General features: G+C 54.1%; 1 protein-coding gene across 1 annotated transcript; it reads left to right on the plus strand.

Annotated features, from left to right (window-relative positions):
* The first annotated feature begins 194 nt into the window (after nt 1-194).
* sclt1 (sodium channel and clathrin linker 1) lies at nt 195-5,687 on the plus strand. The gene is made up of 18 exons (XM_068751260.1): nt 195-263; nt 444-499; nt 1,165-1,300; nt 1,407-1,529; nt 1,700-1,765; nt 2,219-2,289; nt 2,673-2,763; nt 2,928-3,019; nt 3,109-3,286; nt 3,375-3,473; nt 3,817-3,888; nt 3,968-4,042; nt 4,259-4,401; nt 4,474-4,666; nt 4,833-5,029; nt 5,122-5,200; nt 5,345-5,440; nt 5,536-5,687. Exons 1-18 carry the CDS (start codon nt 195-197, stop codon nt 5,593-5,595), a joined length of 1,896 nt encoding a protein of 631 aa, XP_068607361.1. The 3' UTR covers nt 5,596-5,687.
* Nucleotides 5,688-15,251: the final 9,564 nt, after the last annotated feature.

Here is a 15,251-nt window from a genome sequence, read left to right on the forward strand (position 1 = left end):
TTGCACCTCTTATATTCATCAGGTTGAAGAAGAAAGATGGAGAGGGTCTCCTGCAGCCTCGACCTCTGATAGAAGGTCAGGTGTAATAAAACTAAAACTATCAAGCTCGTGTTGATTGAAGTGCACTAAAAAGTAAATATGTTTGAACATTATTTTCCACTAATGACGACGTTGCTCTTCTGTGTTTCAGCATAATGGCTCCTCTGGTAGCGGAGTATGATCGGCATGTGGATAAAATGACTGAGCAGCTCCACAACTATGAGGTGAAACACATGCATGCCGTTCAGAAAATATAGGAATAGAATCTTCTGCAAAATGCAAGCATCTAAAAACCAAAACCTCAAAGGTGGCCTGGATTTGTTGATGAATATCGCCCCACTTTTAAAAAGTCAAGCTGTAATTTACTAATTGGTAACGCTAATTGATCTCCTGTCAATCCACAGGCACAGATGGCAGACGTCAAAGTGAAGATGAATGCAGTTGTCAAGGAGAACGAAAGGTGGAGAAATTCTACTGTTGTCAACATACAGAGAACAATCACTGTAGACGCGACAAGAGCAACATTCAGAACGTTTTAATGTTGGGAGAGATGTTCATGAGGAAATGTATAAAGATATGTACGATAGAAGGGGCATCGCAGGGCAAACGGGTCAAAGCAATGTGCAGACATACAGCGGAGCCTCGGCTTTCAACCAAAAGCTGGAGTTTAAAAGGCCTCGAAGTCAAACTGATTTTCGGAGGTCGAACACACGAGTGGAGCCGAGGCGAACCGAAGACATGTGAACGGAGTCTAACCGAGTCGGTTCAGTTTGAGTCGACCTGCGATAGGAGAAGGACTGCTCTTAGCTCTTAGTCATGGATCCAATCTACTTTTATTATGCTTTTGTTTTTCATGCTATTTACACTTTAATGTGTTTTCTGTAGTTTAGATACATGTAGTTACATATTAATAAACTGTACGCATGTAAATGGTGCTGAGGAACGGATTAATCCAGTTAATATTATTTATTATTGGAAATGTGTGTCGACAGGGAATGAATGTGTGAGTGGGGCGAAGGCTGAGCTTCGTACGGTGAAATGCCTGCGATTAAAGTTATAGTATATCAAATCAAAAGATCATTTATTCCTCTTTATCCCTCCCATTTCCAACTCCACCTCTGCCAGGCTGCATGTGGAGCTGAGGGAGGCTGTTGAGAGGCAGCTCAGTGCTCTGTCCGCGGCTTCCGGAGGGGGGGGCAGCACTGTGGAGGAGGAAGCGCTCACGAGAAGCCTTCACGAACAGGTCCAGCTGTCTGAACAGGTCTGCATTTGTTTTAAATAATTGAGATGTTAAAGTCCTCTGTGGGCGGGGCCCACGGTTACATTGGAATGGGATAATTGCTTCTGACAGTGAATGTTTTGTTCAGGAGCGGGTCCATGCCTTGGAACTATGGCAGGCAGAAGCCCAGGAGCTGGGGCGCCTCCGGCAGCTCTATGAGAAGAACGTCTCTGAAGGAAAAGTCCTGAACGCTCGGAGACAGCAGCTCCAGGTGCCGTGTTCTATGTGAATGGGCCTCCCTTCATTAGTGGTCTAGTTTCGCCACCAGATGGAGCCAACCTCTTAGAAACGAGGCCTCCAGACCTGTGGACTCTGTTATTGCTTTTTGGCAGCAGGAGTAAACGACTAAATAATGTTTTTTGACTGTTTTTTCTGTCACAGGATCAGCTAACTCACTTCCAGCAGCACACACACAAACTTGAAGTGACCAATCAGAGACTAGAATCGGTAAGTGATAGTTCATTAAAACATGTTAACTCATTACGTCCTAAGGTACGGGATCGATGTGCTGCACACCACTCTGAAATGAACCCTGCTCTTATAGTGAGTGGTTTAACTGCTTCACTCGGTACCGTAGTCTGGTGATGAGCCGGAGCGGTTCTGGATGGATGTTGCAGTGTGAGCATACTTGCTAATAAGCTAACTTCCTTAGCTTTTATTTCCTTCCCGGGATGTTTGGCAGCACAGCCTTTGGTCCTTGTGAGGACAGTAACACTATATCCACGTCATGCGTTTATAAGGGGGGACGGCGTTGGGCTTTAGCATCTCTGAATCATGTCTGTGACTGATCGATGCTGCTGCCACCAATGTCTGACAGAGGTTTGTTGTAACGGTGCACAGAAAGTTTGGAGAGACAGGTTTGGATTGGGTTTGAAGATCTGCCCCACCCCCTCTCCACAGACTAACCAGCAGCTCCTGAAGACGGTGACGGAGCAGAGCACAGACACGGAGGAGCTGCGCAGCCAGCTCAGGTAACCAAGCACCTGTGGATAGGCACTGAGTTCAGCCCTGTGACTGCGTCCTGATGTCTGAGGCGGTTTGTTGATGACTATTGACCCGTGAAAAATACCGTGATGAAGCTGAAGGAGCCCCCAGTGTTCCGCCAACCGTTCAGCTCTGTGTTCAGGAAATCAGAGCTGAAGAACGTTGCTACAGAGCTATCTGTCGTGATAGATTATAGAGATATTCAGAGCTGTCCTGTTTCATGCCGTGTAAGCATCTTCATCGCAGCCTTGTAATTGATCCGGACAGATCAGGCTCGCTGCTTTGCTTCATTCACAAACATCAGGTAGCCATCATCTCCTTTTACTGTCTGTCATTGGAAAGATGCGTTCTGTGTGTTCTTCTGGGGTAGGCAGGCCAAAGCCGAGCTCAGGATGGCCGCTGCCAACGTGGATGAGATGGCCAAACTGGTGCAGACCCTGCAGGACCAGCTGGCGAGACGGGTGAGAGAAGATGAAGCGTGTTTATAAGAAAAGCCCACATCAGAGTAACAGCAGATGATCCGTTTTCTTACCATTCGGTGGGCATCGAGCGTGACCCTGTCTTTATTCTGGCTGTTTTATGACAGCATGGTTAGTAAACGGTGGGAATGCATGTCTCTGTGCAGGAGGGGGATGCGGCCAAGGCCCGCGGCCGAGAGGATGCAGCAGAGCGACGTCTGCAGCAGCTTCAGGCAGGCCTGAGCCATCAGGAGGCCAGGTGACTATCCAAGGGTAGAAAGAACAGTGGTGTGACATGCAGCAGGTCCTCCCAGCTGCTGGAACTCACTCCTTTTTCTCCAACGCCAGACTGAAAGCGGCGAGTCAGGAGGCAGAGTCCGCTCACGGAGAGCAAACTGTGTGGGAGAAGAAGGTGGGGGAGCTGCAGGACCGCTGCAAGACGCTGGAACAGGCGAAACACGAGGCCCTGGTCAAAGTCAGAGAGAGCGTCCAGGTGGCCGAAGAGGCCACGCTGCAGAAGGACCAGGTGACCCCGCGTTTCTTATCCTCTCTGTCCCCTCTTTACGTTTCTGTGGCCTGAGGTCGCATCCTTTCATCTTGCTGTCTGGCCTCAGGCTCTGTTAAGAGAGAAACAGAAGGCAGACGAGCTGCAGAGGACAAAGGAGACCGTCAGAAAGTTAATCCAGGATGCAGCAGTCCACACCAGAGGACAGGTGAGCACCTCGTTGAGGATCGTACGTATCGTACTGGCGTGTCCCATCACTTACGGACACCGCGGCCATGTTGATGGATCATTTCCTGCTTCGTCTCCATCGTCATCATGCGTCTCTTCTCACTGCCCTCCTGACTGCTCGCATAAAGAATATCCACAGATGCAGTGAGATACTGAACGAGTGAAGCGCGCTTGGAGCGCTCGGCCATCCAGCATCTGGATTCGTACTCGCACCTCAAGGCGAAAGGCTTGCTCGTATCCCGGAACGCTCGTATGTCGAAGTGTTACTGTGATTTATTGCTGTCGTCAATGACGCTTTGGGACCTGTGTGATATTTCTAACAGGTTGAGAAGGCACGCAAGCAGTGTGGCGTTGAAATCCAGCGGATGTCCGAGGAGCTGTCTGCACTGCAGCTGGTCAGAGCATTCAGGTCGAAGCCTTTCGGTCGCTCTCTCCTCCTCAGCTTTTGTTCTGATTCATTCCTCCTCTCTCCAGGAGTGTGCCGATAAAGCGGCTCAGATTGAGCGGTCCCTGCGGGAGAGGAGAGCTGTGGAGGAGGAGCTGCAGAAGGTATCTGTGACGTCAGCGGCTGCTTAAGCTAGCACCAGGCTGCTACAGTCGTTAGCAGACTATACACACGACATTCCCCGTCTCTATGGTCACAGATGTCTTCAGAGGAGCATGGCTGCGTCTCCTGGTTGACGTTTCATCAGGGGTCGTGGAGCAGACTCCTGTGTGGATCAGCTCAGGCATTGATTGGCTTAATGCTGCCTGCGGTGTTTTTAGGTGTATAAGGAGGACCGAGCAGAGCCGGAGCTCAAGAAGATCGATGCTCTTCGTCAGCGGTGTCTCGGAGCCGAGACGGTCAAGGACGACCTGAGCCGCAGGCTGGAAAGTACTCAGAGCAAGCTGAAAAAGATGGAGGCGGCGTGAGTCTGGCTGAGAGTTACTGTCCCTGTGTGGCTCGATCTGCTGCCCGTTACACGTATGTCCATCTGCAGCCACAGTGAGGAGCTGTCCCGGTGCCAGCTGGAAGCGCGGCGGCTGCAGGAATCTCTGGCCGCAGCCCGGAGCGACTGTCTCGGTGTCGGAGATGAAAGACTCCAGCTGCAGCAGGAGAACCAACAGCTCCACAAGGAGATGGACGAGCTGCGTAAGACCAGCTTACTGGTCCAGAAGAAGGCTAAACAGCAGGTAGTACCCACCGGAGACGTGATGGAATAGGAGAGTAGAGCCTCTTCAGACATTCACCGCCAGGCTGCGTATGCCCTTTGGCTGCCTCCTGGTGCGTCAGCCCGTTGGATGACCACGGAGCCAGTGTGCATAGCATTTCACTTGGATCCATCACCCTGCTGTCCAGGTGTTGCAGATGGAGCAGGAGCACAGCCTGAAGGAGCAGGGGCTCGAGGCACAGGTGCAAGAACTGGAGCGGTACGGCCACAGCTCCAGCGCCGAGCTGACGCGCCTCCTCACAGCGGAGCGGAAGAGCAGCCGGCGCTGGAAGGAGGAGGCCAATAACCTGATGCAGTCGTTTGAGACGAAAGCCGTACGCCTCACGTAAGGCGATTCAAAACGAGCAATAATCAATGAAAATAAGAAGGAATGTGACACCTGGAGCGAAAGCTGATCTCTGGTGGCGTCTGCTTCAGGGCCGATCTGAGGCGGCAGAAGCAGCGTTCACACGAGTTAGAGGTGCAGCTGGAGGTGGTCCACAGAAACGCCTCTGAGGTTGGTTGGGTTTGTTTTACTGCCGGCGTGTAACATAGAAACATGAAATCATGCTAATGAAAGGGGGAGGAGTCATTTCACTGCCGATGTGAGAATATGTGTCGTCCTCTTCTCTGCTGCAAAGACGCGTCTTTATGTTTGCAGTACGAGAGGCAGCTTTCAGAATATCAAGAGAAGAGTCGTCGTCTGCAGAGGCGACTCACACAAGCCGAACAAATGGCGGCCGCCGCTACTCAACAGGTGCGGTCAGGTGCGGTCAGGTGACTCCCGTGACGTGCTGGAGGTGCGGTGTCACCGGATCCGAGCGTTTCTGATGTGGTCTTCTTCTTTCACAGCTCAGTTTCCTGGAGTCTCAGCGAAGGAAGGCGGCGCTGGCTGATCCAGAGTCAGTCTGACTCTGAATGTTGCTGCAGTAACCATAGCAACGTGTTCTTCCAGTTTTCTGGCTTTTGATTCTATTTATAAGGACAATATGCAAAATAAAGTTTGTTACAATTAAGAACTAAACTGCTGTTTTATATGCTGTGTGTAAAATATGTGCATCGGTTCCAACCATAAAGAATGAAGCAAGGGACTTTGTTTGGCCGCATTGCATGATGGGAGTGAGTTGTTGTTGCTAGGTAACCGTAAACCAGAGCTCTTCTCGCTCAGTTAGTCAGCGTTGGATAGTTAAAGATCTATTTTCTTAAAAACAAGCTGAATGAAAGGTGAGGATGCGGTACTTCGAGTTTCCTGCGTGTTGCGTGTGTGTTTATGTGCGTGCGCGCCGGTAAAAGCGACGCTGATCTCTGCTTTTAACGATTCTTTTTGCGACTTTTCAGAATTTAATGTCCTATTTGTTGTTGTTTGACGGGTTAGTCAGGTGATATCCTGGATCTGCCCCTTTAAATAGACGTGTGCTTTTCTCCCAGCCCAAAATGTAACTGCATAATTAAATGTAGCACCTGTGGAGTGACCTTTAACCCTTTAAGAAAAGATGGAGGCTCTCAAAGGGACATTTTATTCACTGCACTGGTGAGAGACGAGGAAGAGGGCTCCATCGTCATCGTCATGCAGTGTGCTCATCATTCAACCTGGTTTCTCCTCTCCCGACGTCGCTGTCCCCCGCCGCCCCCCCCCCCCCAGCCTGTGGGGGCTCCTGCCATGGCCTCGACGTCCTCTCCTCCGCCCCCCAGCAGGGAGTTCACAGGTAGGTGTCACAGGTGATTTCAACCAGTCTTAATCTGTCCAGCGATTTAAGCAGGAAGTTGAATTGTCCCAGATCAGCCGCTCCAGCCCCCCGTCCTCCCCAGAGTCCGGCCGAGGCAGCGGGTCTCTGTTCACGACCCCCTGGTGAGACGTTCAGGCGCTATTAGCTTAGCATCGTCCGTGCGTCCTGCTGTTATCACACAGGATGCAGATTCTTTCCTTGCACATTTTAATTTCTCGCCCTCATCCAGGCTGCGATGAAGACACGCGTGAGACGGAAAGACCCCGCCCAGCACCGAAGGATCCTGGAGCGGCTGTCCGTCCCAGGCTGGGGTACAAGTCCGCTTAAAAAATCAGGGGAGCAACAAACGGCTGTTCGCCCGCCTCCTCTGGACTCCCCGGCCCAGGTCAGGGGCTCTGGGGGGGCTCTCTGCTCGCCGGCCACCAGCAGAACCAGTCCTGAGGTAGAACGTCCCAGTACACACAGACACACACCAGTTCACCAGTAGAACACATCGTCCCAGTTCCTCCAAGCATTGATCCAGAATGCCTTTTTTGTCGTGTCTTCCCTGTTGCTCTGTTGTGAGGACATGATGCCCCCCCCCCAGGATGAGGACAGCGCTCAGCTCAGTCTCTTCCCCAGCTTTGTCGTCTTCCGGGTGTGGAAACCCTTCTACTTGTGGCGCACCAGAGTTCACAAGAAGAAGTTCCACGTGGCCAGAGAGTCGCTGCGAACCCGTTTGTTCCTCGTCAGTCAGGTGTGTGTGTGTGTGTGTGCGCGTGCGTGTGAAATCACACACACACACGCACCGTGGTCGTGCTCACACAGTGTGTGTGTGTGTGTGTGTCGTGCAGTCTCTCAGTCCGGCGCTGGTCGACGTCAGGAAGATGTGTTACCAAATGGGCGACACCGGCTTGTGTCACATGGAGGACAAACACACTTTCACCCTGCAGGACTACCGGGACGCTCAGCTCAGACAGCTGAGTCAGGTACGCGTAGCGGGACGGGTCCCAGGTCCAGATCCAGCAGAGCACCTGGGTCGGGTCCCGGGTCCAGATCCAGGGCACCTGGGTCGGGTCCCAGGTCCAGATCCAGCAGACCACTTGGGTCGGGTCCCAGGTCCAGATCCAGGGCACCTGGGTCGGGTCCCAGGTCCAGATCCAGCAGAGCACTTGGGTCGGGTCCCAGTTCCAGATCCAGCAGGGCACCTGGGTTGGGTCCCAGGTCCAGATCCAGAGCACCTGGGTTGGGTCCCAGGTCCAGATCCAGGGCGCCTGGGTCGGGTCCCAGGTCCAGATCCAGCAGAGCACTTGGGTCGGGTCCCAGGTCCAGATCCAGGGCACCTGGGTCGGGTCCCAGGTCCAGATCCAGGGCACCTGGGTCGGGTCCCAGGTCCAGATCCAGGGCGCCTGGGTTGGGTCCCAGGTCCAGATCCAGCAGAGCACCTGGGTCGGGTCCCAGGTCCAGATCCAGCAGGGCACCTGGGTCGGGTCCCAGGTCCAGATCCAGCAGAGCACTTGGGTCGGGTCCCAGGTCCAGATCCAGCAGGGCACCATTGTGTGTCTTTTGTCCGGTAGGCGCGGGCTGACCTGGAGAACTTCCAGGACCTGGTGAAGCAAGTCACCGGCGCCGCCTGTCGCAGCTACTTGACAGAACAGTCCAGATGTGATGGTTCAGGTTGGTCTGGACCGGGGCGAACACGCGTAGAGCGCAAAGTGAACGTTCTGATGGTCGTGTTCTCCGAACAGACGAGAGATGGAGGGTCGTTGCACAGATCAAGAAGGTTCTTCACTGCGGCCGCCTCAGCCGGTGGGTCGACACGCCGCTTCCTGTTCGTTGATGACCCGCGAAAACAGGACCGATGCCTGCATGTCACTGGGCTTACCGAGACACCTGACCCGATCCAACCCGTCGTCCGTCTCAAACCTCCCTGACTAACCCCTAACTCTTACCAGAACCACCAACCCTAAATGCCGAACCCAAAACACGACCCAAACCGTAGCCCATAACCCTTAACCCTATCTCTGCTCCTGACCCGATCCGACCTCCACAGCTTCATCCGGCTGGTGGACTACCTGGTGCTGGATGCGTTACACGGCCTGGTGGTGTCTGCGGTGGAGAAACTGCTGGCTCTGATCCAGAATCAGATCCGTCAGATGTCAAGCCACGCCAACATTGAGAGCCAGCAGCCTGAAGGTCCGGCCGACCCGGCGGAGGAAGACCTGCAGAAGAAGGTCAGCCATCCCTGCAGAATGATTCGTGGTGAAACCACAGAGACCCGGACTGGAGTTCAGGTTCTGGATGTTCTGTTTGTGAAGCCAGACCTCCCTCGTGTCCGGCCGCTGTTCGTCACCGAGCTGCTGCTGGAGGCTGATGTCTTCACCTACAGACCCTCTGAGGAGAACTTCCAGGTCCACTTCTGCATGTCCTCTGAGCTGGGACTTGTTTCTGACCCACTCGGTTCTGCTTTACGCTCCCGTCTCTTCCTGCAGGAGATGATGGCAGAAATCCTCGCTCAGTTTGAGAGCACGGTGATGTCGGTGAATCTGCTCGCATCAGACCCTGAAGCTGGTTACATGACAGAACCTGGACTCGCTAAGGTCCTGATCCAGCCTCAGTCACGCGTCCCCGATGGGGGGGCACACGACCCCGACGGGGGGGCCACACGACCCCGACGGGGGGGCCACACGACCCCGACGGGGGGGCCACACGACCCCGACGGGGGGTCCACACGACCCCGACGGGGGGGGCACACGACCCCCACGGGGGGGGCACACGACCCCCACGGGGGGCACACGCGACCCCGACGGGGTCCACGTGCATTTAGAGCAACCTGGTTCTGAATCTTTATTTTGCCTTGCTGATGTGTCTAAAATGTTAAAATATTATGAAATGTCACTTCAATAAGGTGATATTGTGTGTGTGTGTGTGTGTGTGTGTGTGTGTGTGTGTTTTTACTTGTAGACATTAGAGAATAAATATGAGGATGGTCCCTGTTTGGAATCCGTCTTGTCCAACGACGGTCGCCTTCAAAGTCTCATTCAGAATATAAAGGTTAGCTTCTACTGACTGGTACCGGAGCTGTACTGTCTGGTACCGGAGCTGCTGCTGTCTGGTACCGGAGCCGTCTTCACGGTACCGAACACATGGGCTTGACTTGTCTTTCCCTGCAGGAATCGATCCGGTTCGCCTTCGACTCGGCCCGGGTCTATTCACACACGCTGGAGCGTTTCCGTCTGTTCTACAAAGAGAACCGGCGGCTGGATCCGGATGCGATGGGACAACTGGATCACAGTAATTCCATCGCCGTAAAGGTTCTGTTGTTGCTCCTTCCGGTCCGGATCCGTCCCGTTGCCGCCTGTCCTCCCAACTGTCAGGGCGTGTCTCCACTTTTTGTCGTGTCACTTCCTGTCAACGCTTGTGTGTCTTCATGTGAACCTTCACGTGAAGCCATGGCAACGTTGTTGTTGAAATGTTAAACAAACAACTCTCTGGGTGCGGGGGCGGAAGGATGCTGATCCAAAGAGGTGTACAGCTGGGACGGTTCCTGATGGCTGCTGTCGTCTTCGTCTCCCAGGCGTGTCCTCTTTGGGCGGGGCTCTTCAGCTGCACCGCCGGCAGCATCAGGAGGCCTCAGCCATCGAGCAGCGGAGCTGCTTGGGCTTGCTGCTTGTGGACAAATCACGGCTCAAGGAGCAGCTGGTGTCCTCCCCCCGCCGCTGTCTGGAGGTCAGGGGGCGCGCCACGCAGACCCGCCGAGCCCGCCTGCTTCAAACCGTTCATTCTCCGCTGCAGGTCATCAACCAGACGCTCCCCCGGCTGGCGAAGGCCGGCGTGGACGCCGTCGTGGCCGAGGCTTGTGAGGCTGAGCTTCGGCTGAGGCTCCGCCCCTCCACCACAGCAGAGTTATCCGACTCGCTGTGCTTCCTGGACGACATCCGGGAGAGGGTGAGACTATTTCACATCGACAGTTCATCAGGTGAAGCTGTTCCTGCAGTAATACCCCCCACCACCAGATGGTGGGGCTTGAGGAGGAGCAGGAGGAGGTGTGCCAGCTGTACAGCCTGATGAACACCTCCTCCGTCCCCACGCCTCCGGAGGACCTGGTGGTCTTCACCACCATGCAGGCCTACGTCGGCTCCCTGCAGGACGCCGTCTCTGAGGCGGAGCTGCAGAGGGACTCCACGATGGACCGCCTCCTCAGCTCGCTGCACCGAGACGCCGATCAGCTGAGCGCTGACATCGTGACAGTCAAGATTAAATCGCTGGTAGCTACACCGTGAATCCTACACCGTGAATCCAAACGCGTCTCAGACGGCTGTCTCCACGTAGGACCCACACATCCTGGACATGGACACAGATTCCTCCCTGGTGCGTCAGGATCTGGAGGAGATCCAGACCTCCGTGGAGGAGCTGCGGACTCGAGCCTCTGCCTGCACCGCCTCCCAGAAGAGACTCGAGGTGCGGTGGAACGTTAGACCCGGTCAGAGGGGTGTCGTAGTTTAACCCTCGCCGCTCTCCTCCCTCCTTCCTGGTGCGTGAAGCTGGAGGTGACCCGGTTCGACAGTCTGGAGGAACTGTGCGCTTCGTTCAGGCTGACCCAGCTTCTGTGGGACGCCCTGGAGGAATGGGGCGGTTTGCAGAAGGGATGGCGCCAGGTGAGGTGCGCCTGATGTTCTGTCACGGCTTGATCATGCTCTGCAACGGTTCTCCTTCTGGTCCCAGACCCATCTGGTGCAGCTGGATCTGGATCACGTCGGCTCACAGGTCAGCAAATTCTGCCAATACCTGGAGCAGCTGGAGAAGGGTCTGCCCCGGAATAGCACAGTCCCAAGCCTGAGGAACGAGGTGGACGTCATGAGACGGCGGGTAGGTCGGGACGTGCTGTCCTCCTCTGCTCCGGGGCGGACTTCCTGTCCCTGTTCTCCTCCAGCTGCCCGTGATAGCGGACCTGTGTAACCCCTGCATGAAGCCGAAGCACTGGAGGACTCTGGAGTCTGCTGTCGGGGCCTCCCTCAACGTGGAGGAGCTCACCTTGGCTGCTTTAGAGGAGATCAACATCTTCTCCTTTGACATGGAGATTCAGGAGGTAACACCTGAGTACACACAGAGGGGGGGGGGGGGGGTTAGCAGAGATCCCTGTTCATGGCGTTCTACCTGGATCATGACTTTCAGGTCTCAGGACAGGCGTCCGTGGAGAGCATCCTAACGAAGATGGGATGAAATGGAGCTCCTCGTTGTTTCTTTATTTCCTGGACTGTTCAACCATCTTTTGATAAATCAGCCTCTTCTCAGCGCCCCCTGGTGCATTTGTTCTGTCTGTCTTATTGGTGTTAGTCTCTTCTGACTGTGTTAACCGGACAACAGATGTCCTTCTGATTTTACTGAATAAACTCCTCTTCCTCTGTTCGAGCTGCTTCATCATTTCCATGGCAACTGATTCCTGCGTGTCACGCCTCTCTCTGGACGTCACCCTGCTGTCCCGGGAACGTCTGTGAGGACTTCTTTAAGTGAAATAAATCACATGAAGCCTTAATTCTGGCAAAACAGAATAAATGAAAGGATGAACTGTTTCATCCGAGAGAGCAGCAGAGAGGAGATCTGATGGATCCACGCTTTAGTCGATGCACATAAATGTGACTCACGTCGTGGATAAAAGACGGAGGCAGGAAGTGAACTTGTTTAGTTCACTTCCTGCCTCCGTTCCTCCTGCTGACCGTAATGACGGAGGGAAGCCTCTAGATGGCGCTGAGCTACAGTAGCTGAGAAGTTGAGGTTCTGTCTTCAGTCTTAATGTCCCAATGAGACTGTTGCCATGGAGATGGCAAAAGCGACAGTCTCCTGCTTCTGTGGGCCTTCACTGCCCACATATGATCTTCTCTTCTCTCCTCTGCTGATGCCGAGGAAGTCGTCTCCTCCTCCTCCAGGAGCCTGAAGGTGTCCAGCAAAACCACCTCCAAGAGTGCTCCAAAGGTCACATCCATGTTGGGATGGAGCTTCCAAGCCTTCAGTCGAAGGAGGTCCGGTGTTGCGGGTGGGATACGTCCCCTCTGGAAACCCGCCTGATCTGTGATGACAGTCTGAGAAAGATGTTTTCTGAGCAGAAGGAACGTTTGGTTTTTGACATGAGCACAAGTTGTTGCACTCGGGCGGCGAGCTGTCGTCATCGGCTGCTCCCGGTTGTGGGACGTCTCATGGTGGGAGTCTGATCCACCGGAGTGTGTTCAGACCACACACACGCACACACACACACACACGTATAGAAACATTTACACGTGTAAAATCTGCAGACAAGCCACAGGCTGTGACTGATTCAAACAAAGAACAGCCTGACACCAGCCGTTCTGACTGTTTCAGCTTGAACCCTGACTGTTCTCTGATCGTTGGACTTTAACACCCTTTAAATCTGAAGCAGCGCCGGCGGCGGTCCAGCTGCCCTGCCAGCACACCGTTCAGTTGGTGTTGGTGTGGGTCGTAATCCCTGCTGCCTCCTCCTCGCTGGAGGAGATTAGATGGGTTCTCACGTTTCCTCGCTTCAACTTCCTGACTGCTTTATTAACACGAGCAGCCGAGCTGAACGACCGGCAGGACTTTCTGTGAGTTGACGTCCTCCCTCTTGAAAGACGGAGGCAGATGGCAGCTCCTCACCCACCTCCTCGCTCTGTGTGCTGTGGGGGTGGGGAGAAGTGAGAAGGAAAAGAAAGTAGTCCTGGTCCGGTACGGGAATGTACGAGACAACGGGAACTCCTTCCCTCTCTTCTCCGCCCCTCCTGTGGTTGCAGAGCGCACCCTAATGTCCCTCCTACCCTCTCTTTGCTTCTCCTCCGCCTCCTTCTCAGCAGCCTTCCTTCACTCCTCCCCTCTCCTCCTACACTGCTTCCTTGCACTTCCTAGTCTGCATTTCGGACTCGGAGCAGGGAATGGCTAACACCATGGTCTCTGTGCGCAGCTCCGACCTGGGGCCCCTCCGCTGGGACGTTGTCACCAACCGGCAGCTTTTCCTGCAGAAAGTCTCCTCCAGGCTGGGCCCCAGGGTGAGAGCGAGGGGAAGAGGCACCGGGGGGGATAAGGCTCCACCTCCAGGGTCAGGGACTCAACCTCCAGGACCCGGGAGCCCTGGGCCCGGGTGGACCCAGGGTGATGGCTCCACACGGGGGCAGACCCAGACCCAGACCCAGGGTGAGTCCGCATGACCAGAACCCTGAAATGCTGCATGTTCCCACACACAACTTATCCTGTCAGGGTGTCGCGGCGCAGCGTGAGTGCGACCGAAGGGAAGGAAACAGAGTTTAGATGCATCCACACAGCGCCGCTGCGTGATTCAACACCAGCTGGTCCTGGCTGTGTGTAGCTGCTGTTGTCGTCACGTCGGTGTGTGTCGGTTGTGTTGCATAGCAGCAGACCATCTTTCTGCACCTCTGTGTTTGTCCTCAGGGGACGTTGAAGGAAAGATGGAAACTATTTTCTTTTTGTCTCGGGCTCTGTCCTTGTGCGGTTCTGTTTCCTGTCCTTTTGTGTGTCTGTGTGTACCTGCGGAGTGAATGCTGTTGACTGGGGTGAAAGGTCATGACTGCAGGTCACTGCTCCCTGCAGTGTGTTCTTGTGGATGACGTGCACGCTGGTGATGAACTGCAGAGTGTGTGCATTCTGTGCATCACAGTACAAATGTCTGATGTGTATATTGTGCGTTTGTGTGTGGATAAAATGTCTGTCTGAAAGCAGCTCTTTCTGCTGGTAAAGGTCGCGGTCTGAAGCACAAAAGCTTGCCTGTCTGTGCTGACGCTCAGGAACAAGCGGACGCCCTTTGACCTCTGAGACCACCATCAATGACTCCTTTGAGTCTGGGTCTGAATTGATCCTTTTAATATTTGACTCCTTGATAGAAATCTCTTCCTGTCCAGGTTTGTCCAGCACGTCCAGATGTAGACGTAGAGGATGTCCGACAGCGTTTTTTGCACGAGGACAGCGCCCAGCGGGTCGAGCTGGCGCTGCTCAGCCGTAACGCAGCCCGTGGGCGCGGCAGCGTACCAACGTCTGCCCTGTTTCCTGATGCAGCGTTTAAAGGTTTAGGTGTGAAGCATCTGAAGAAGAAGAAGCATACGCACCGATAGCATACGCACCGATAGCATACGCACCGATAGCATACGCACCGATAGCATACGCACCGATAGCATACGCACCGATAGCATAGCGCCGATAGCATAGCGCCGATAGCATAGCGCCGATGTCTGATTTCAAGATCTCAAAATGAATATTGTCCAATCATCACAGGGGACGGCTAACTGCTAGCCTACGTACCGAAGGACTCCGGGGTTCGTTTGTTTGAGCCCAGAGTCTTTTCCTCTTACGTTAAACTGACGGGATGGCAGTTTCTCCGAGCCGATTTCCGTTCGTGCTGGTGCAGCATGCCTAATGAAGCGTCCTCATTTGTTGAGTCAGCGTTTATGTCCTAGAGGCTGTTGAAAAAAAAAGGATCATCTTGTTCTTGTCGAAGGATTAAGATGGATGACATTGGCTGTTTACAAACTCTGGTGTTGTAAATAAAATCCAGATGTCTTTGTCATGTCAATAGAGAGGTTCAATCCGGCGTCCTGCTGAGAGGAGAACAGCCCAGCGCTCCGGCCGTACACTTATAATGAGAATTACGCTAAAGTGTGGATCCAGCAACGACCAGGCTGACGTCACCCAGCTGAGTTTCCATGTATCTGCAGCAGGCAGGAGGCCGCATGGTGCCGCCGCCAGCTCTTACCTAACAGCGTCTAAGAGAATCCAGCTGCTTTCCGTTAGCCCTTCATCCAAACTGCAACCAAATGAAGCCAGATGTTTCCTGCTCCGGACTGGGACACGCTTTCCTGCTGCGCT

This window comes from Brachionichthys hirsutus, chromosome 17, assembly GCF_040956055.1.
Source record: "Brachionichthys hirsutus isolate HB-005 chromosome 17, CSIRO-AGI_Bhir_v1, whole genome shotgun sequence".
Taxonomy (NCBI): Eukaryota; Metazoa; Chordata; class Actinopteri; order Lophiiformes; family Brachionichthyidae; genus Brachionichthys; species Brachionichthys hirsutus.

Excerpts from the sequence above, each read along its gene's own strand:
- sclt1 (XM_068751260.1), top strand. The coding sequence starts at position 195 with ATGGCTCCTCTGGTAGCGGAGTATGATCGGCATGTGGATAAAATGACT. Across the intron at positions 2,290-2,672 it reads GAGCTGCGCAGCCAGCTCAG|GCAGGCCAAAGCCGAGCTCA; the intron begins GTAACCAAGCAC and ends CTTCTGGGGTAG. Across the intron at positions 3,020-3,108 it reads CTGAGCCATCAGGAGGCCAG|ACTGAAAGCGGCGAGTCAGG; the intron begins GTGACTATCCAA and ends CTCCAACGCCAG.